We start from the raw sequence: 23,565 nt of genomic DNA, 5'->3' as shown, positions 1-23,565 counted from the left end.
CGCTTTTTTTGACCAAACAATTTTTGAGATCTTTGATCGAGATTAATAATCAATTTTATCGTCGTTTGTCGATCTATATTATTATCAATAATTTTCATCTATTTTTTTGTCTAATCCAAAAAAGTTTTACATAGTTTTACATTTTACATTTTTTTTTTTTGAGAAGGGCAAATAACTTTTGCGGGAAGGAGAAAGATAATGCATTTCGGGCAATTCCGTCAACGTGGTTGATCAACATAGTCGATTAACATGGTGTACCAAAGTTTATCTACTCCTCTTTCATCATAAAAATCAGTTACCCTTCTTCATACACATATATATTAGCCGAACATGATCGAGCACAACCGAATTCAATCGAAATTTATATAGATGAGTATCATCGCAAATATCAGATCTCCCTCGTCACAATTAGTAGCTATAAAACTCCGACTATATATTCAGATACCAATTGAAATAATTGATATGCATTGATCAGTAAGTGTTGGTCAGTCACGAATCGCGTGAAAACGATTCAAGTAGAAATATCTGCAAGAGAAAAAGTTATCATGTTTGTAACGCTAAAAATATTATGTATTTTATTAAAAGTGTTAATGTTAACGAGAGCGGTAACCGCGTTTTATTCAGAGGTTCAAGAAGATCAAGAGAATATATTTCAGGTCAGTCTTCAGAAAAAGGATATTTTCATAAGTAGGTATTGATTTAAACTTGATGTAAATAAGAAACTTTTTCGTAGATAAAAAATGAAAGAAAAATATTATGTATTGTAACTAAGAAATTATTTGGGTAATTAAAACTACACAATATATATATATACATAATGACACAATTTTGATGCTACGAAAAATATACAAAAACCTATTTCATTTTGTGTTTTACGTTAAATAAATAATATTATATATTACAAAATTATTATACTTAATTAAAACGATACATGTTAAAACTTAAACATAATAAAACATATGTTGAAATAATTAGTTTATTTAGGAATAAAAATTTTTAACATTAACCATTCCGTTTATTTTCTACATTGATAAAAAATATGTAACATTTTTATATAATTACATGATTATTTATTTACGTGATTTGATTTTTATTTAATTTTTAAAATCATCTTTATTGTTTTAAATATTTTAAACATCTTACCTTTTTAAATATTTTTTAATTTTTTAAAAATATTTTTTAAATTTTTGTATAAAATTTGCAATAAATTATTTTTTATTTAACAAAACCAATATAATAAATTTGAAGTTTAAATAAATTGCATACGTATAATAAGAATGACTAAATCTCGTATAGAAGATCTGATTAATGCACTTCAGTACAATTAATTTCTCTCGATCAAATATTTTAAGGTCAATCATATAGCTATAGTTATAACTATATAGCTAAATAGCTGTTTATTCACTATGTGTTTATTAATATTATTTATTGTATCAATATGTATATAATAAACATGTACATATAAACATATATTATTATATTTACATACGTACATATTTTAAGCAAAATACAAATCAAATGCTTATGCTATTATGCTTTTCAAATTTCACTTGCGTTGGAACATAATAATAAAAATTAAATTTATAGAAAAATAGACAATAATTTATTAGACAATAGAAATATAAAAGAATTTAATAAAATTTTTAAATACAGAAATTTCAAACATTTCTATGATTACAACACAATGATAATGAAATTAACTTTGCAATATAAACCTTAAAACTATCATTGATAAGAATCGTATTCGTGAATATAGAAATTGAATTAAAGTAAAATCTTATTTCAAGAAATTATTGATATTTAATAAACAAAAATTAACATAAAAACTGAATTATTAGACAAAACTGTTTCAACAATCGAAGAGAACTAGATCTTCTATAATGTAGTTACTACGCGAGAGACGGTTATAATTTCTTATTAATTTCTATATTGTACATTCAACAGGATACACCATCTTTTCAGTTCTTCACAGTTAATAATTACCTGTTACGATTAAAGAAGATATATATGCAGAAATATTTGAGCAACGTGACTGAAAAAAATTTAACCGGTAAGAAATCATTTGTAGACATGTTTATATTATCAAAATTTCCTGATTAGTTGCAAAAAATTGTACATGCAAATTCAAAATAAAATCGAATTGCAAAAAATCGTTTACTGAATAATAAATAATATTATTATTACACGATACGAAAGATTTCTACTTTTATACGAATTCAAAAAAATGAAAAAATTAAATTTAAAGAAATATCTCTCAACAAAAAGATATATAAATAAATATATATGAATTATATTTCAAAAATATAGAGAAAAAGAAGGGTGGATGCAAGCACTCTATCTGTTCACGAAATATTTTAAAATAAAATCTATCTCCTTCCTTCGCTAGCTATGTCGTTTCTAACTATTGTAGTTGGTCTAGAAAGGTTTATTTATTGTTTATACTCCATCCCTATATATAAATATGTATGATTATAATTATGTATAATTATGATTTTGATAGTACTCCAGGAAGATAGTACACTATTTCCAGAAAGCATTCTAAGCAAACCAACATTTCCTATTCGGACATTCGTAGAATTCGAGAACAAACTAATCAAGAAAAATATTTTTGTGACATTGAGGTAAAGAAGAATCTAAATTCTTAGTTTGTATTTTTTCATTCCTTTAAATTTAACGACACGCAAACGTAATATATATATATATATATATATAATTTATATATATTTTTTTATCAGAAATTCGCTAAAATTAGAATTCGCTAAAAATAAAGAGATTAAGATATCTTATTTCTTTACAGATGGGACAAACCTGAGTTGACAAATGAATTTGTTGAAATAGATTGTAAGATTCAGTATTGGAGCGAGGATCTGAATCGAACGATTCAAATAAACATCAAAGATATTAACACATTTACGATATTAGAATACAAAGTATATGATTTAAAACCTGATACAACTTACTATTTCAATATAGAAATGAATAATCTGTTTAATTCTTATGTTAATTTTACCAATGTGTCCACCACGCACGAGAATCCGATACCTCTATTACTCGTCAACATGTTGAGTAAATTTAGTGTGGATGTGTTGGATGTAGATTTACAGATAGCCATTGAACTTGATACGGGCGTTATGTATGAAGAAATCGTTTACTCTGCATTGGAATATAAAATATATGGAATAAATAACCAGTCAGAGCTAATAACATCGGATTTTAATCCAACCGAAATCAAAACCAATCGAAGCTACACAAAAATAGCAAAGCTCACTTACAATGCGCAAAATCTCTGCATCGATTGGATTCAAAGAAAACTTTATTGGACACAAGGGAATACAACGGGAATATACATTATAAAGCTAGACTTAACATTATGGCAACAAATGGGCATAGTGAAATATGATGAAATTAACATATACAAACATCAATATAAACCAAAATTTTTCCATGTTCTGCCATCAACAGGGTACATTAAATTTTATCCATCTAAAAAAATTACTAACTTTGTTTTTTAATTAACAATTGATGTCATTTATTAATTTTTCAATGCTTTAATGATTATTCTTTTATCATAAGTTATGAAATCATAAACTCACAAAGAATTGTAACAATTTAAATATATATAATCTTTTATAATTTTCTGATGCAATATCTTATTAGTATTATAGTGAATAATATGCATATTTTTCAGATATATTTATTGGTACAATAATCTCAAGTCTGAAATAATGCGATCGGATTTAGATGGAAAAAACATGAAAGTTCTTGACAAAGACAATAAATGCTTCTGTTCCGAACTACGATACTTCTACTACTCTCCTACCATCTTCCAGATTGATACAACAAATATTGAACCGCTATTATATTGGAAAACACGGTATGATTTAGTCATAACAGATATTGATGGTTGTAAATGTTACCGAATTTCAGAGTTTAGAAAAAAATACAATTTTATACATGTAACGTTTGATAAAACAAACATTTACGTGTTCAACGAATACAAAAACAAAATCTACATTTTTAAAAAAATACATCGTTTTTTCGAAAACAAAGAACATGAATTTGAATATGTACGTACCGTACATTACCGAGAAAATTCTGATTATGGAATCAAGACACTCATATCTCTTGATAAAACTTTACAACCATATCCCCAGACGAAATGTCTGATACCTAACATAAAAGATTATCGTATTCAAGTATTGAATAAAACCGTACACACTATCACCATAAGTCTTCCAGAGCCGATGCTCAATGACGGATGCAAAAAGTACAAATTACCCACTACTATATATAACATCTCCGTGAGTTATTTAACATGTTTGGACAATGGCAGTAACAAGTTCGTGCAATTTAATGTAGTGACACACGAACGGCATTACGAATTCAAGAATTTAATGCCGTTCACAGAATATACGCTGAAACTGGCACTAAGCAATTTTTACTTTGACAAGTTATCAATGAATTTGCAATTCGGCTCGGATGTGAAAGTGATGAGTGCTCCAGACAAGATCGACGCGCCAAAAGATGTGACGGTTCAAGTTTTAATGCCAACTTTAGCGATAGTTTATTGGATGCCATCCAAGAACCTAAACTGCGTGACAGTGACCTACGAGGTGCATTGGATGCAATATTCAAATAAAACGCAGGAAATAATACAAAAGTCGCCTTCCTTCAAAAAACTTGTTGATAAGATCGAACATACGACAAATGGGAAGCTTTTCACGACAATTCTTCTACAGTCACAACAAAACTATCAGATATATGTGCGTGTGTATCCACACAACTTCAGTCAGTTCTTCAATGATAGTTTAAACAAAACAATCTACATGTCAGAACTGAATAATTTAAATTTAAGTGGAGTCAGTACAATTAGTATGAATGTCTCATGGATTTCTAGCGTTAATTTGACGATCCACACGGAATTCTGTCCCATACTGGAATACAAAAACAACGTGATGCGGGAGTGGCAAATCGCGAATAACAGCGACAGAAATAATAATAAAATAACATATTATATAAAAAATTTACTGCCGCGAACTCTATACAATTTTCGTTTAATCCTGAGATATCCCGAATATAAGAGGGACTTCGTATGGCCTGATAAAGGATTCAATTTTGAAACTCTTGGTGAGTAAACAATGACAACATGTATATATATATATATGATATAAATTGTACTCTTGTATAACAAAGGTAATGTACCAAGTGCTCCTGGGATACCTATGGTAATAAAACTTCCAAATTTGACGTATCAGTTGAACTGGGAACCTGCGCAAGCTCATGATTCACCAGTGATTTTGTATCGACTGGAAGGTGTAATTGTTGAAAATAATTACGAAGGAAGCAATCAGACTGGCAAACACAATCATTGGAATTTATACTATAATGGAACAGATAATTACTGCTGGATAACTCCGATAGACATAAATCAGAAATATCGATTTCGTGTGCAGGCTAAAAACGTTTATGGTTTTGGAAAATGGAACGAAACAGGAGCGGATATTAATTTATCAGAATCTGTCGAAGTATCAACTATACAATACCTAATACCATACATATATAATTTTCTGCCATTTATATTGAGTCTTATCGCTACCATCGTAATCTGTTATGTTTATTACTTTTATTGTTGTAAGTATAATTGTAATAATTTAGAATTTAAATTGAAAAATTATTTTAGATTTATTATATATATGTATAGAAATTTCTAAAAGATTAGTTTATTTGCTGAAAATGATTTAAATTTTGCAAAGTACGGTATTAAATGTATTACAACGCTTATTTATATAACAGGCAAGCATCGCCAACGCAAAAAAAGAAAACAAATAATTTCGTCTTCAATATATGCTATCGAATTACCAGCTGCAAACGAAACACGTTACGTGAGCTATGAACCCAACTTTGTTCACGATGCTAAACCGCAAATTGATCTCGACGAATTTGCACCAATCACAATAAAAAAAGAGCAAATTACCGTACAAAATCTTTTAGGTAGCGGCGCATTTGGAGAAGTAAAATTTATTTTTTATTTTTTAAATATATCCTTAAAGATTTTCCTGAACATTTTAATCAGAAAATATTGAGGTAAAAATTTCTTAATAAAAATAATTGCATTCCGGACTATGTAATGAAAACTATCGCACTTTATGCCGTTCGATTCTTCATTATTGACGTTAAACGCGAGCAATCGTACTTTCGGCGCATCAAAATAAAGTCTCGATGTACACGTGCAGTGAATCTGCGTTTTTGAATCCTAGTCTTCAAGGAATTATCTCACCGTTTTCTTTGTCCAGCTACGGCAAATTCTCGGCGCAATTAACGAAAAGCGGGCACAAATACGAAAATAATTTTAGATATTCTAAAATTAACTTAAAATTTTATTTTTTAAAATCATTCGATTCTTATGATCAATCTCTTAACAAACTGCAAAAATTAATATAAACATTTTTGGCATGCACTCTATTAATTTGTATTAATTATGACATATGTCGCAGGTATATCAAGGAAGTGTTGAAATGTTAGAAATGTTAAAAACAATACCTGTTGCCATAAAGATGTTACCAGAACATGCTACTTCGGAGCAAAAATATGAATTCTTGAAAGAGGCCCAGATTATGAAAAACTTTGACCACAAACATGTGTTGAAATTATTGGGCATCTGTCTTGAGACGAATCTACCATGGCTTATATTGGAATTAATGGAAGCTGGTGACTTATTAACTTTTTTGAGAGAGAGTCGGACGTTGCAACCTTCACATCCGCACGCTTTGAGTCTACAAGACTTGCTTGCCATGTGCGAAGATGTTGCACGGGGTTGTCGCTACTTAGAAGAACAACGCTATGTGCATAGAGATCTCGCGTGTCGAAATTGCTTAATATCGACAAAAGATCGCGAACATCGAATTGTCAAAATCAGCGACTTTGGACTAGCTAGAGATATTTACGAACGGAACTCTTACTACATGGTATATGCATTTATTTAAATAGTTAAAACTATTTTTTTCTCGCATTGCTGTAATATTATATATCGTTTCTTTTTGAAGTAACTAAAATGTAAATAAGAATTTTATAATGTAAACCTATTTTTATATTTGTATGTATACATATAACGGAGATATGTGAATGAAGCTGCATGCAAATAATGTTGCACGTAATGTTTGCTTCAAAAAATAAACGACTTCGGTAAAAGACTTAACTGCGCTAAAATTGTGCATTAAAATTAGGAAGGAGGAACCCCGCTTCCCGTTCGCTGGATGGCACCGGAATCTTTGAAATACAAAAAATTTACTTCACAAAGCGATGTGTGGGCATTCGGTGTACTAATGTGGGAAATTACGTCATTAGGTCAGCTACCATATGTTGCCATACATAATAGCAAAATAAAGGAGCATGTGTGTGCGGGGAATAAGTTATCAAAACCTCGTAATTGTCCAGATAAATTGTACGAATTAATGCAAAGTTGCTGGAATATTGTGAACCAAAGGCCAAGTTTCAAACTTTGTCTTGAAAATATAGAAACCTTGAAAGTCGAAATACAAGACGCTGTGCTAATTCCTTGGAATATTAGCAGACATATACAGGTAAATTGATAGTAATAATTTTATATACATGGAACAAAGTCATTGCATGGAGCAATAATTTGTTGATATAATCGATTAAAAATGTTATTAAAATAATGGTTTGACTCCAGACAACGCCAAGTCCAAAATTGGCGCATAAGATATCTTTAAGATATCTTTAAGATGTCTTTTTGATATCATATCATAAGATTTTTTATAAAGCTGTCTTAAAGATTTTCTTAATGATATCTTATACGTCTATTTTAGACTTGGTGCTGTCTGGGACATTAGCTCAAATTTTATAATACATATTTAATATTATTCTATATTATTTTTGTTTTACTAATATTGTAACGTGATTACGTTAGTTATAATATACATATAATATACATATAATGTAGAATATGTATTTTTTAATATATAGACACGAGAAATAGTACAGCTAACGGAAAGTTATAAATTATATTTATGAGTTATTATGCCTAAATTATGTTCATAGATAATTTAGGAAAAGCAAATTTTTCGCAAGTTAAATGTCAAAGATACAAACTTATAACATATATAAGATTACTTTTTAATTGCAATTTAATTTCTATTCTATGAAGTAAACATGTTTTTCCTAATTTGGCTTCATAACTTGATAATATTATATTATGTAATATAGTGAAATTTATATATTATGTAAGCTTTATTTTATATAATGTTTTATTACTCTTTTAATTTTTCAATATACCTTTCATTACGAAATATATTTGCAATTATCTACAAATTCCACTTTGTATCGCAAATCTAGTAATGATTTTTGTTTTACTCCCAAAATACGTAGCCATGTGCAAAAAATTTATCGTGCATCGCTTCTACTGCTATCTTACAAAATATGTACCTATGTTATTTGTTTCTTTTCGCTCATCATCACTTTCATCCTTAATTTTTCCCTCTTTCTCTCTCCTCCACACTTACACTTACTTTTCTACTTTTCTGGGCTACAAACGCCTTAATTAACGTTTGCGAGAAGAAGTTCTAGGATTCTTGTGTTTCGAGACTCGTATGTGTTCTTTCCACCTACGTCTGATCTTGATCAAACTTCACAAATATACATTTATAGAATGCGGTTATCGTTGAAAAATGCTGCAGCTAAATATTTCTTCTTTCTCTCTTTCTCTCTCTCATATACATACGTATACACACACACACACACACACACGCGTACACTAACATCAAGTGCATACCCACTTTTTTACTCTTTTCTACCGATTCTTATAATAAAATACATTTTTTGTTTCAGCTCCCTTCTAAAAAATGTTGATACCTTCAAATGGAAGATCTTAACTGAAGCACAGTCGTGTTTTTTGAATATTTAACCACCCCAATGATACCTCAAATAATATTATATAATATATAGGCATAATTGCTTTTTTTGACCAAACGATTTTTGAGATCGATATTAATCATCAATTTTATCGTCGTTTGTCTATATTATTCTAATAATTATTAGCAATAATTCCCATCTATTTTTTTTGTCCAATCGAACAGTTTTACATTCTTACATCTTTTTTGAGATGAGCAAGTAATTTTCATCGTAAGGAGAGAGTACAATGAATTTTGAGCAGTTCCATCAACGTGATTGACCAATGTGATTGATTAATGTGATGTATCAAAGTTCATCTATACTCCTCCTTCTTTGTACCGCTAATATCATCCCCCTCTTAACACAATCGATAGTTATTTCATTGTCTATACATTCAAACGCCAATTGAAATGATTGAATATACATTGGTCAGTAAAGAATTGTTGGTCAGTCAAGAATCGCGTGAAAGCAATTCAAATAAAAATATATCTGCAAGAAAAAGAAGTTATTATGTTCAAAATGTTAAAAATATTATGTATTTTATTAAAAGTGTTAATGCTAATGAGAGCAGTCATCGCGTTGTCTTTAGAGAATACAGAGATGCATATAGTTCAGGTCAGTTTTCAAAAAAATGGATATTTTCATGTGCTTTGATTTAAACTTGTTGTAAATAAAAAACTTTTTCGTATAGATAAGAGATGAAGAAAAAATATTATATATCGTAACTAAGAAATTATTAGCGTAATTAAAACTGTTTAAGATACGTAATAAAAAAATTTTGATAGTACAAAAAATTGACAAAAATTTGTTTAATTTTGCGTTAAAAACGTACACATTAAAATAATAATATTATATAGCACAAAATTATGCTTACATAATTGAACGGTATAATATTAAAACTTAAACGTAACATACATTTCAGTATGTAAAATACAAGGGTCAAGCCACCGGAAATCGTGATTGCATTCTATTCTATGTTTGCTAACAACCGACAGATTCGATTCATGCTTTTTAATGTTGTTCTGGTGTTCCTTTATGCGAGTATTTAGATGTCTTTTACTTTAGTATATAATTTACAGAAAAAACTAAGTAGCCTTATCAAAAGAGGTAAGGATACCACTTCTAAATTAAATAAAACAAATGTCGTTTATAGATTGGAATGCATTGATTGCAATGTTTCTTACATAGGACAAACAAAGAGACATCTAAATACTCGCATAAAGGAACACCAGAACAACATTAAAAAAAATGAATCGAATCTGTCGGTTGTTAGCAAACATAGAATAGAATGAAATCACGATTTCCGGTGGCTTGACCCTTGTATTTTACATACTGAAAAACATAGACGTAAGAAATGTTATATATTAAAAAGCAAACGAACACAATCAATCTTCAAACTGACACAGACAATCTCAATACTCTGTTTATGATAAGGTCATTAGAATATTTTAACGTCTTGTATCAGTAGTTGACAGAATGTCTTAGCGACATGTTAAAGTTCACAGCGCTTAACATATCATAATTTATGTCTCTATATCTTAATGTGGCTTATTAGAATTGTTTTAAGTAAGTACATTGTTGTCTCTCCTTGCACGAATTGACTTGTATTTAGTTTTAGTTTTGCGTCGCTAACTATTGATTTTTTATAATTTTAGCACTTGAAAAAGACCTAAATTTAAGGTCGAAACGTAGTGTATTTCACAAATATTTTAAGGTCAATAATATAGCTATAGTTATAATTATAGCTAAATAGCTACTATTCACTATATATCTAATAATATTATTTATTGTATCAATATATATAATAATGTATATAATAAACATGTATATACAGAGTGTTTCCGATACATACACATCATTATGTCGGGTTGCCTATCTGCTTACCGACAGGGGCTTGCTTTATGAGAAAAAGAAATCGACTTTATTACTTTGTATATACAGTGAACATTTGTGAAATTGAACTATATAGATAAAATATTTAATAATATAGATAAAATAACATATAAGTAAAATTTAATAATCCAATTGTATTAAATTTTACTAAAAATATTTTTTTAATTTATCTTTAATATAATTTTTATCTATAAATATAATAAGTCATATAATAAATTTATAGTAAATATAAAAGTTATATAATAAATTTTTAGTAAATATAATAAGTCATATAATAAATTTATTATATGACTTATTATATTCAGAGATTAAATCTATTATATGACTTATATTTACTAAAAATTTATTATATGACTTATGAATATTATATTATATTGATAGATAAAAATTATATTACAGATAAATTAAAAAATATTTTACAGTAAAATTTTAATAAAATTTGATTATTAAATTTTACTTATGTTATTTTATTTATATTAATAAATATATATTTTATTTATATTATCCAATTTCACAAGTGTTCACTGTATATATAGAGTGATAAAGTCGATTTCTTTTTCTCATAAAGCATGCCCCTGTTGTAGCAGATAGGTAACCCGACATAATGATGTGTATGTATTGGAAACACCCTGTACATATATTAACATACGTACATATTTTAGGCGAAATATAACAATAAGTCAAATGTTTATGGCACTATACTCTTCAAATTTCACTTGCGTTGGAACATGATAATAAAAATTATATTTATAGGAAAATGGAAGATAATTTATTAGACAGCAAAAATATAAAAAAATTAATAAGATTTTTAAATACAGGAATTTCGAATATTTTGATGATTACAAAACAATGATAATAACATTAACTTTAGTGTTGAAATATAAACCTTAAAACAATATCAATGATAACAATCGCTACCGTGAAAATAGAAATCGAATTTAAGTAAAGTCTTACTTGAAGAGGGAGAAAGAAGTTATTGTTATTAAATAAACTAAAATTAACAAAAACTGAATTATTAGACAAAGCTTTTTATAATCAAAGAGAACTAGATCTATGATGTAATTACTATATGAGAGACAGTTATAATTTCTTATTAATTTTTATTATTTATTCAACAGAATACTTCATTTTTCGAGTTCTTCACAGTTAATGATTACCTGTCACAAATCCAGAAGTTATCTATCCAGAAATATTTGTACAACCTAACTGAAAAAGATGCAGCCGGTAAGAATTCATTTTTAGACATGTTTATATTCTCAAATATTCCTGATTAGTTGCAAAAAATTGCATATGCAAAGTGAAATAAAATCAAATTACAAAAAATCGTATACTGTGAATGAAAAATTACACTTTTACACGAATTCAAAAAAATGAAAAAATTAAATTTAAAGAAATATCTCTCAATAAGAAGAAAACTCTCGACAAGATATAAATAAATAAATATAAATTCTTTTCGAAAAAGAAAGAAACAGAGAAATGAAAGCAAGCACTCATCTGTTCACGCTAGCTAGCTATATCATTTCTAACTAGTTCTAGTTGAAAATCTTGTATTTCTAGTTGGAAATTTTATATTTCTATATTTTTAATCAATAGACAATTTCGAAAAATGCTAAACACTCAGTAATCATTAAAGGATTTTTCATCAATGTATAACATTTGATATTGCGTGTTATTTGAATTTCAATCTGCTAACAACCAGTATAAGATCAAGGCAGATGGTACATGGAAAGAATTAATTTTCGTTGAAACTGATTAGTTGTTTGCACAGAGCACAAACATTTCTTGGTACGATATGTCATAAAATGAAATAAATCTCAATTCTTTCTTGTCACTGACGCTCTATATACGACTTGACTTTAGTTTATTAAAATTCTAATATGCTTTTTGAAAGCCTTACTAAAGTGTTTGGAATATTTGTTTTTCTTAAAAATCATTGAAAGACCGTTGACAATTACTGTCTCTTTTATTATAAAATATTTATTTTTGGTCAGAACTAGTAATTATGTTTCTAAGTCTCTCAAAAAACGCATATAGATTAATTTTATTGTTTGATTATTTTAAAAATCAATACTCGCAATACGTTAATTTTCAGTTTGTAATTTTATTTATTTCTTTTTTGATTTAAAAGTATCTGTCATCGGACTTTATGTATATCATATAAAATAAATGTGCCAGTTATTGTGTTCTCAGTTTATTTTCTCACATAATAAAATATAGCATAATAAAATTCAGGATATTAATTTTCTTATAAAATTGAGTTAATTTTTTATGTTTATGTCAAGATTAAATATATAACATTTATACTTTTTAAAAATTGAAAATAATATTAAAAATGTTTGATACCCCCCCTTATATAGCTTGTTTTTACATATCAATATAAATAGATTCATGTGCATCACCTATAAAAAAATGTATACTCTATTATTAAAACCCGTATAAATTACGAAGAAACAATATTTTAATTTTTGAAATATTTTTTTTATTTTTAATGAATCCAATAACTGGTAAGAATTTGTGCTTTTTTTTATTACCATGTGTCTAATAATTACACAAGTTTTTGTCATTTTTGCCGACGTGGCAATTACAGCCGCCTTATGCTACACGGTATATGGTATAATCAACATATTTAGGGCACAGTATTCTGAATTTCTACAGTAATTGATAAAAAGTACAGTAAATTACTCATTTTTGTCATTTTTTGTTATCCAGTAATTGGCTTGAATCTCTTTTTACTTTATTATAATTTTTAAAGTTTTTAAAATATTTTATTTACAAAAAAATTCCTTGTATTACAAAAAACATTGTATTATAATTTTAATATCTTAAGACGTAGAAAAAAATTAGGAAATCTTTTTAAATTTAAAAACATGGAGGTGCAACTAAAAGGACACAATAATTGACATATTCACTCTATTATTTTTGTTGTCAGCCGTTAAAATTTGTTTTATTTTACTTTTTCTCAATTACTGAAACTGGAAGTTTAATGTATCATTTTATAGCTAGGTTCGGAGAGCGCGCTTAAATATCAATATGTGTTATACTTGAAATATATAGAAAGGTCTATTTATATTGTATATACTCCATCCTTATATATAAATTTGTATGATTATAACTATGTATAATTATTATTTTGACAGTACATCAGGGAGATAACAGATTATTTCCGGAAAGCATTATAAGCAATCCAACATTATCTATTCGGACATTCGTAGAATTTGATAACGTATTAATCAAGAAAGACCTTTTTGTGTCATTCAGGTAAAGAATATAAATTTAAATTCTTAGCTTGTACTTTTTTATTCTTTTAAATTAAACGATACACACACACTCACGCATGCGTGCGTGCGTGCGTATTTCTAATTGTTTGAATGTTTCTTATACCCTTATGGAAATTTATCACTAATAAATCCAAATAATCACTTATTTAGAGTACTTAAATTATTGTATATCAGTGATAATATTCTTATTTTATGCAATTATGCTTATTTTGCTATAACTTTAAAACAATCGACTTTAGGGCATAAGTATATTAAGACTTTTTGACTTATTGTTAGAATGACACCAAGAATACACAGTTTCAGTGTAGACATCACATTGCGGAATACTCTGTATATATATATATTATATATATATATTATATATATATATATATATATATATATATATATAGGGTGTCCCGCAACGTGATATATATATATATATATATATATACATATATATTACTTATATATATTTTTATCAGAAATTCGCTAAAATCAGATTTTGCTAAAAATAAAAGGTTTAAGATACCATACTTCTTTACAGATCGGACAAATTTAAATTGATAAATGAAAATTTTGGAATAAATTATAGAATTCAATGCAACGAAATTCTGAATCGAACGATTCAAATAAACCTTAATGATAGTAACACATTTATTAAACCATTAGAATACAAATTATATGATTTAAAACCTTATACAACTTACTATTTCAATATAGAAATGTATAATAGCAGACCCGACTTTTCTTATGTTGATTTCATCAATGTGTCCACTACGCATGAGAATCCAATACCTCTATTACTCGTCCACATGTTTCGTAAATCGGGTGTGGATGTATTGGATGTAGATTTACAGATAGGCATTGAACTTTACACAGACGTTATGTATAAAGAAATTGTTTACTCAGCATTGGAACATAAAATATATGGAATAAATAACCAGTCAGAGCTAATAACATCGGATTTTAATCCAACCGATATCCAAACCAATCGAAGCCACACAAAAATAGCAGAGCTCGATTACACTGCGCGTAATCTCTGCATCGATTGGATTCAAAGAAAACTTTATTGGACACAATCAAACAGAACGGGAACATACATTATAAAGCTAGACTTAACATTGTGGCAACAAATGGGCATAGTGAAATATGATGAAATTAACATATACTATCGTCAAAATATACCACAATTTTTACATGTACTGCCATCAACAGGGTACATTACATTTTATCTATTTAAAGAAAGTACTAACTTTGAATTTTTTTACTAAAAATTCATGTTATTGTATTTTATATATAATCTTTTAATTATTTAATGATTGTTTTTTAACACAAGTTATAAAATCAAAAATTCACACAGAATTATAACAATTTAAATATACCTTTAATTATATTCTGATAAAATATCTTATTAGTAGTAACTATGCATATTTTTCAGATATATTTATTGGTACCTTTCTGTCCAGTCTGAAATAATGCGATCGGATTTAGATGGAAAAAACATTAAAGTTCTTAGCAAAAACTATAAATGTTTCTGTACACACCTACAATTCAGGCCCACCTTCTTACAAACTGATACAACAAATATTGAACCGTTATTGTATTGGAAAACAGTTTCAAATGACTTAATCATAACAGATATTAATGGTTGTAAATGTTACCAGGTTTCAGGAAATTCGTTTAGAAATCAATACGATTTAAAATATTTAACGTTTGACAAAACAAACATTTACTTCTACAACCAAAACGAAAAAGCAATCTACATTTTTAAAAAACTATATCTTCTTTTCGAAAACAAAGAACATGAATTGAAATATATACGTAAAGTACGTTTCCGAGAAAATACTAATTATAACATGAAACAATTCATATCTCTTGATAAAACTTTACAACCATATCCCCAGACGAAATGTCTGATACCTAACATGAAAGATTATCGTATTGAAGTATTGAATGAAACCGTATACACTATCACCATAAGCCTTCCGGAGCCGATACTCAATGACGGATGCAAAAAGTACAATTTACCCACTATTATATATAACATCTCCGTGAGTTATTTAACATGTTTGGACAATGGCAGTAACAAGTTCGAGCATTATAATGAGTCAACGTGCGAACGACATCACGAATTCAAGAATTTAATGCCGTTCACAGAATATACGCTGAAACTGGCACTAAGCAATTTTTACTTTGACAAGTTATCAATGAATTTGCAATTCGGCTCGGATATAAAAGTGATGAGTGCTCCAGGCAAGATCGACGCGCCAAAAGATGTGACGGTTCAAGTTTTAATGCCAACTTTAGCGATAGTTTATTGGATGCCATCCAAGAACCTAAACTGCGTGACAGTAACCTACGAGGTGCATTGGATGCAATATTCAAATAAAACGCAGGAAATAATACAAAAGTCGCCTCCCTTCAAAAAACCTGTTGATAAGATCGAACATACGACAAATGGGAAGCTTTTCACGACAATTCTTCTACAGTCACAACAAAACTATCAGATATATGTGCGTGTGTATCCACACAACTTCAGTCAGTTCTTCAATGATAGTTTAAACAAAACAATCTACATGTCAGAACTGAATAATTTAAATTTAAGTGGAGTCAGTACAATCTATATGATAAAAAAAAGGTATGCTCTTCTCGAAAGCAAAGAAAACGCATTTGAAAGTGTCGAAAAAATAAATATGCAAGGTATCAATACTAATATGTATCATCGATTAATAGCTCTTGATAAAGCTTTACAATTATATCCCCCGACGATATGTCTGACACCTAAAATGGAAGATTATCGTGTTGAAAAAGTGCTTTTAAACGCGAACAGTATCGAGGTGAGTCTTCCGGAACCGATTCTAAATGTTGGATGCAAAAAGTACAACTTAGTCACCACAATATATTACATTTCCGTGAGTTATTTAACATGTTTGGACAATGACAGTATTCAAATCGAGCATTTTAACGTCAAGACGTATGAACGGCATTACGAAATCCAGAATTTAACGCCATTCACAGAATACACGTTGAAACTGGCATTGAGCAATTTTTACGTCAACAAGTTATCGATGAGCTTATTGCAATTCGGATCGAATGTCATACTGAAAACTATCCCGGGCAAACTCAACGCCCCGGAAGATGTGACAGTTCAAGTTCTAACGCCTACTTTGGCGATAATCCATTGGATGCCACCCAAGAAATTAAACTGCGTGGCCGTGAATTACGAGGTGTATTGGTTGCTATTTCCAAATAGTACGAAAAAAATAAGTTATCAACTTGACAAAAAACTGATAAATAAACCGAACCGTATGGTAAATGGAAAGCTTTTCACGATAATCAAATTGCTGCCAAGACATAATTATCAGATATATGTACGTGTATATCCAACCAACTTCAGCCATTTATTCGAAGATAGTTTAATTAAAACGGTTTACATGTCGGAACCGAATAATTTAAATCTGAATGGAGTCAGTACAAACAGTATGAATGTCTCATGGATTTCTAGCGTTAATTTGACGATCCACACGGAATTCTGTCCCATACTGGAATACAAAAACAACGTGATGCGGGAGTGGCAAATCGCGAATAACAGCGACAGAAAAAATAATAAAATAACATATTATATAAAAAATTTACTGCCGCGAACTCTATACAATTTTCGTTTAATCCTGAGATATCCCGAATATAAGAAGGACTTTGTATGGCCTGATAAAGGATTCAATTTTGAAACTCTTGGTGAGTAAACAATGACAACATGTATATATATATATGATATAAATTGTACTCTTGTATAACAAAGGTAATGTACCAAGTGCTCCTGGGATACCTATGGTAATACAACTTCCAAATTTGACGTATCAGTTGAACTGGGAACCTGCGCAAGCTCATGATTCACCAGTGATTTTGTATCGACTGGAAGGTGTAATTGTTGAAGATAATTACGAAGGAAGCAATCAGACTGGCAAACACAATCATTGGAATTTATACTATATTGGAACAGATAATTACTGCTGGATAACTACGATAGACATAAATAAAAAATATCGATTTCGTGTGCAAGCTAAAAACGTTTATGGTTTTGGAAAATGGAACGAAACAGGAGCGGATATTAATTTATCAAAATCTGACAAAGTAACAACTATACAATACCTAATACCATAAATATATAATTTTCTGCCATTTATATTGAGTCTTATCGCTAACATCATAATCTGTTATGTTTATTACTTTTATTGTTGTAAGTATAATTGTAATAATTTAGAATTTAAATTGAAAAATTATTTTAGATTTACAGGGTTTGTCCGGAAAGTAATGCGTCGCATTTTTTTGTGACGCGACTATACATCGCAGAGCGATTGGACCGGTTGGGGAGGAAGGGGGGTACCCTTAGCTTTCCAACGGTAGGTCGCTCAATTGTTTCCATGCGCTTGGAGGGTTAGGACGGCTTATTCTGTGAACCTCTGCTTAGTGGTCGCGTCGAACTTGTGATGGAGAGAACGATAGAGCAACGCTATGCGATAAAGTTTGTTATTACGGCTTACCTGACCCGGATCGGTGTGGCAACGGTGCCGCAGCCGCCCTACAGTCCCGACTTGGCCCCGGCGGACTTTTTTTTATTTCCTCGGCTGAAAAGGGAGCTCAAAGGACAACAGCTCGAGTCGGTTGACAACGTACAAGCTACTTCGACGGCCTCCCTGAACAGCATCCCAGTCAAGGAGTTCCAGAAATCTTATGACGCATGGAAATCGCGTTGGCAAAAATGTATTGACGCAGAAGGGTCATACTTCGAACAATTTTAAGTTGTTTTACCTATGCGATCAATAAATTCTTTTTTAAAAAAATGCGACGCATTACTTTCCGGACAAACCCTGTATTATATATATGTATAGAAATTTCTGAAAGGTTAGTTTATTTGTTGAATATGATTTAAATTTCGCAAAGTACGGTATTAAATGTATTACGACGCTTATTTATTTAACAGGCAAACATCGACAACGCAAAGAAAGGAAACAAATAATTTCGTTATCAATATCTGGTACCAAGTTAACAACTGCAAACGAAACACGTTACGTGAGCTATGAACCCAACTTTGTTCACGATGCTAAACCGCAAATTGATCTCGACGAATTTGCACTAATCACAATAAAAAAAGAGCAAATTACCGTACAAGATCTTGTAGGCAGCGGCGCATTTGGAGAAGTAAAATTTATTTTTTATTTTTTAAATATATCCTTAAAGATTTTCCTGAACATTTTAATCAGAAAATGTTGAGATAAAAACTTCTTAATAAAAATAATTGCGTTCCGGACTACTCAATGAAAACTATCGCACTTTATGCCATTCGATTCTTTATTATTGACGTTAAACGCGAGCAATCGTACTTTCGGCGCATCAAAATAGTCTCGATATACAATGTGCAGTGAATCTGCGTTTTTGACACCTAGTCTTCAAGGAATTATCTCACCGTTTTCTTTGTCCATCTACGGCAAATTCTCGGCGCAACTAACTAAAAGCGGGCACAAATACGAAAATAACTTTAGATATTCTAAAATTAACTTAAAATTTTATTTTTCAAAATTATTCGATTCTTATGGTCAATCTCTTAACAAACTGCAAAAATTAATATAAACATTTTTGGCATGCACTCTATTAATTTGTATTGATTATAAGATATGTCGCAGGTATATCAAGGAAGTGTTGAAATGTTAGAAATGTTAAAAACAATACCTGTTGCCATAAAGATGTTACCAGAACATGCTACTTCGGAGCAGAAATATGAATTCTTGAAAGAGGCCCAGATTATGAAAAACTTTGACCACAAACACGTGTTGAAATTATTGGGCATCTGTCTTGACACGGATCCACCATGGATTATATTGGAATTAATGGAAGCTGGTGACTTATTGACTTATTTGAGAGAGAGTCGGACGTTGCAACCTTCACATCCGCACGCTTTGAGTCTACAAGACTTGCTTGCCATGTGCGAAGATGTTGCACGGGGTTGTCGCTACTTAGAAGAACAACGCTATGTGCATAGAGATCTCGCGTGTCGAAATTGCTTAATATCGACGAAAGCTCGCGAACAGCGAATTGTCAAAATCAGCGACTTTGGACTAACTAGAGATATTTACGAACGGAACTCTTACTACATGGTATATGCATTTATTTAAAATAGTTAAAACAATTTTTTTCTCGGATTGTTATAATATTATATATCGTTTCTTTTTGAATTAACTAAAATGTAAATAAAAATTTTATAATGTAAATCTTTTTTTATATTTATATGTATACATATAACGGAGATATGTAAATTAAGCTGCATGCAAATAATGTTGCACGTAATGTTAGCTTCAAAAAATAAACGACTTCGGTAAAAGACTTAACTGCGCTAAAATTGTGCATTAAATTTAGGAAGGAGGAACCCCGCTTCCCGTTCGCTGGATGGCACCGGAATCTTTGAAATACAAAAAATTTACTTCACAAAGCGATGTGTGGGCATTCGGAGTACTAATGTGGGAAATTACTTCATTAGGTCAGCTGCCTTATGTTGCCATACATAATAGCAAAATAATGGAGCATGTGTGTGCGGGGAATAAGTTATCGAAACCTCGTAATTGTCCAGATAAATTGTACGAATTAATGCAAAGTTGCTGGAATGTTGTGAACCGAAGGCCAACATTCAGACTTTGTCTGGAAAATATAGAAACCTTGAAAGTCGAAATACAAGACGCAATGCTAATTTCGTGGAATATTAGTAGACATACACAGGTAAATTGATATAAATTATGTTTATATACATGGAATACGGTCATTGTACAGAGCAATAATTTGTCAATATAATCGATTAAAAGCATTATGAAAATGCTTTAACGCATTAGCTCAAATTTCATAATACATTTAATATTATTCGATATCATTTGTTTCATTAACATTGTAACGCGATTACATTAAATAGATTATTATACATAGTATATATGTATAATATGTATTTTTTAATACACATGCACAAGAAACAGTATAGTCATCATAATAGGAGTTATAAGTTATATTAATAAGTACTTATACCTAAATTGTGTTTATAGATAATTTAGAAAAAGAAAATTTTTCCCAAGTTAAATGTCAAAGATGCAAACTGCGATAACATAATATTATACTTTTCAATTACAATTTCATTTTCCATTCTATGAAGTAAGCATGTTTTTATATAGCTCGATTTCATAACTTGATCGTCATATTATGTAATATTGTAATTTGTATAATTTTTAAACTTTATTTTATACTAAACAACACAAGCGCGCGCTCTATTAATTATATGTGCTTACACATACATACGCACACACAAACACCAAATGCATATCCATTTTTTTGTAATTCTTAGTAAAATGCATCTTTTTGTTTCAGCTTCCGCCGCCGAAAAAATTTGAATACATTCCATTGGCAAATTTTGACTGAAGCACAGTGATGTTTTTGAACATTTAACCGTCAATGATATCCCAAATGATGTTATAATCGCATTTTTTGACCAAACAATTTTTGAGATCTTTGATCGAGATTAATAATCAATTTTATCGTCGTTTGTCGATCTATATTATTATCAATAATTTCCATCTATTTTTTTGTCTAATCGAAAAAAGTTTTACATAGTTTTACATTTTACATTTTTTTTTTTTTTTTGAGAAGGGCAAATAACTTTTGCGGTAAGGAGAAAGATAATGAATTTCGGGGATTTCCGTCAACGTGGTTGATCAACATAGTCGATTAACATGGTGTACCAAAGTTCATCTACTCCTCTTCATCATAAAAATCAGTTACCTTTCTTCATACACATATATATTAGCCGAACATGATCGAGCACAACCGAATTCAATCGAAATTTATATAGATGAGTATCATCGCAAATATCAGATCTCCCTCGTCACAATTAGTAGCTATAAAACTCCGACTATATATTCAGATGCCAATTGAAATGATTGATTATGCATTGATCAGTAAGTGTTGGTCAGTCAAAAATCGCGTGAAATCTGTTCAAGTAAAAATATCCTCAAGAGAAAAAGTTATCATGTTCGTAACGTTAAGAATATTATGTATTTTATTAAAAGTGTTAATGTTAACGAGAGCGGTAACCGCGTTTTATTCAGATGTTCAAGAAGATAAAGGAGCATGTGTGTGCGTGGAATAAGTTCGAAACCTCGTAATTTTGTCCAGATAAATTGTACGAATTAATGCAAAGTTGCTGGAATATTGTGAACCAAAGGCCAAGTTTCAGACTTCGTCTGGAAAATATAGAAATCTTGAAAATCGAAATAGAAGACGCGGTGCTAATTCCGTGGAATATTAGCAGACATATACAGCTAAACTGATAGTAATTATTTTGATGTACATAGAATACAGTCATTGCATGAAGCAATAATTTGTCAATATAATTAATTAAAAATATTATAAAAATAATGCTTTTATATCAGCTTTTTATATAGAAGATTGATGTCTGGGATGATTTACATAAAACGTCGAAAAAATTGTTTAAATTCACAAAGCGACACTGAACAGCTTGACGGCATGTATATTTAATAATTAACAATAATTAACAGTATGAAAAAAATTTGACTCAACCTTGTTTGTTTATTTTATTATCTCGACGTTCATTTTAATTCACTTTAATGTTTATATTATCTTCGACAAGTTTGGCTTTCAACACGTTGTTCTAATATCAGTTTATTTTATGTAAGTGATATTGTTTTTTTAAAATGATTTTGTTTTGTAACGCTTTTATTAATCACTTTGTTTGAATATTTAAATTGTTATATAACTGAAAATGGTCCAAGGTAAAACGACCGAAACGTTTATAGGCTTATATTTCTCATACGAATAAATTAACTATCAGTGGCACATTATAACTAGTGCTTACGGTTGTCAATTGCCCTTTCACTCTTTCATTACGTTGTCGTAATAGAGCCTAAATTTAAATTCTCATTTTTATCTTTAAACTAATATGTGTTAAGTTTTTCCCTAGATTTTGTTAATTTTTTTTAGTATTACATTTCCTTGCATTTTAAAATAATTTAATATTCATATCTACTAGACAACACAAGCGCGCGCCATTGTTTGATTTGATTTAATAATTTTTTTTAATTTTACCTATTTTATTTTAAACAACTGTTAAATAAATAAATAAATAAATAAATAATAACAATAATAATAATAATGATTACTATAATAATAATAGTAATTATAAAAATTATAATTAATTAATTATAATAATCTTTATACGAAGAAAATATAAGAAATATATATAATATATTTAAAATTATGCAAACATAAATAAATCTTAAAAAAAAAGACAATAAAATTACTTTGATACAATCGATTACATAATATACTATACGCATTATTTTGCATTTTGTTTAATCAAGTAAAATACTAATTAAAATATACTTATTTATTAGCGCAGTTTTGTATTTGCTTAATTTGCTAAAAAATGACACAAAAAAGAATTTTAAAAAGTAAC

General features: G+C 29.2%; 2 protein-coding genes across 4 annotated transcripts; both read left to right on the top strand.

Moving 5' to 3' along the window:
- The first annotated feature begins 545 nt into the window (after positions 1 to 545).
- On the top strand, positions 546 to 8,905 carry LOC114936191 (proto-oncogene tyrosine-protein kinase ROS-like). 3 transcript variants are annotated; one of them, XM_029309296.2, is made up of 10 exons: positions 546 to 656; positions 1,945 to 2,050; positions 2,531 to 2,621; positions 2,798 to 3,463; positions 3,689 to 5,127; positions 5,194 to 5,631; positions 5,794 to 6,011; positions 6,495 to 6,965; positions 7,224 to 7,580; positions 8,845 to 8,905. In XM_029309296.2, the coding sequence occupies exons 1-10, from the start codon at positions 546 to 548 to the stop codon at positions 8,863 to 8,865; spliced, it is 3,918 nt and encodes a 1,305-aa protein (XP_029165129.2). In that variant the 3' UTR covers positions 8,866 to 8,905. The 3 variants fall into 3 exon arrangements, with proteins under 3 accessions (XP_029165129.2, XP_085342225.1, XP_085342226.1); XM_085486099.1 differs by having other exon boundaries at positions 2,501 to 2,621; XM_085486100.1 differs by lacking the exon at positions 8,845 to 8,905 and having other exon boundaries at positions 2,501 to 2,621; positions 7,345 to 7,439.
- Positions 8,906 to 9,417: 512 nt separating this feature from the next.
- LOC146721887 (uncharacterized) lies at positions 9,418 to 22,999 on the top strand. Its single transcript, XM_085485887.1, has 10 exons — positions 9,418 to 9,522; positions 11,919 to 12,024; positions 13,938 to 14,058; positions 14,605 to 15,276; positions 15,499 to 17,795; positions 17,860 to 18,212; positions 18,963 to 19,259; positions 19,742 to 20,212; positions 20,472 to 20,828; positions 21,462 to 22,999. The coding sequence occupies exons 1-10, from the start codon at positions 9,418 to 9,420 to the stop codon at positions 21,510 to 21,512; spliced, it is 4,830 nt and encodes a 1,609-aa protein (XP_085342013.1). The 3' UTR covers positions 21,513 to 22,999.
- Positions 23,000 to 23,565: the final 566 nt, after the last annotated feature.

This window comes from Nylanderia fulva, unplaced genomic scaffold, assembly GCF_048542155.1.
Source record: "Nylanderia fulva isolate GAGA-0341 unplaced genomic scaffold, ASM4854215v1 Scaffold4, whole genome shotgun sequence".
In the NCBI taxonomy this organism is placed as follows: Eukaryota; Metazoa; Arthropoda; class Insecta; order Hymenoptera; family Formicidae; genus Nylanderia; species Nylanderia fulva.
This window is presented reverse-complemented; position numbering and strand designations above follow the sequence as displayed.

Coding starts and splice junctions, on each gene's coding strand:
- LOC114936191 (XM_085486099.1), top strand. CDS start 546: ATGTTTGTAACGCTAAAAATATTATGTATTTTATTAAAAGTGTTAATG. Junction 657..1,944: donor ATCAAGAGAATATATTTCAG/GTCAGTCTTCAG, acceptor TACATTCAACAG/GATACACCATCTTTTCAGTT. Junction 5,632..5,793: donor TGTTTATTACTTTTATTGTT/GTAAGTATAATT, acceptor TTTATATAACAG/GCAAGCATCGCCAACGCAAA.
- LOC146721887 (XM_085485887.1), top strand. CDS start 9,418: ATGTTCAAAATGTTAAAAATATTATGTATTTTATTAAAAGTGTTAATG. Junction 12,025..13,937: donor AACTGAAAAAGATGCAGCCG/GTAAGAATTCAT, acceptor TTATTTTGACAG/TACATCAGGGAGATAACAGA. Junction 19,260..19,741: donor GCAGCGGCGCATTTGGAGAA/GTAAAATTTATT, acceptor GATATGTCGCAG/GTATATCAAGGAAGTGTTGA.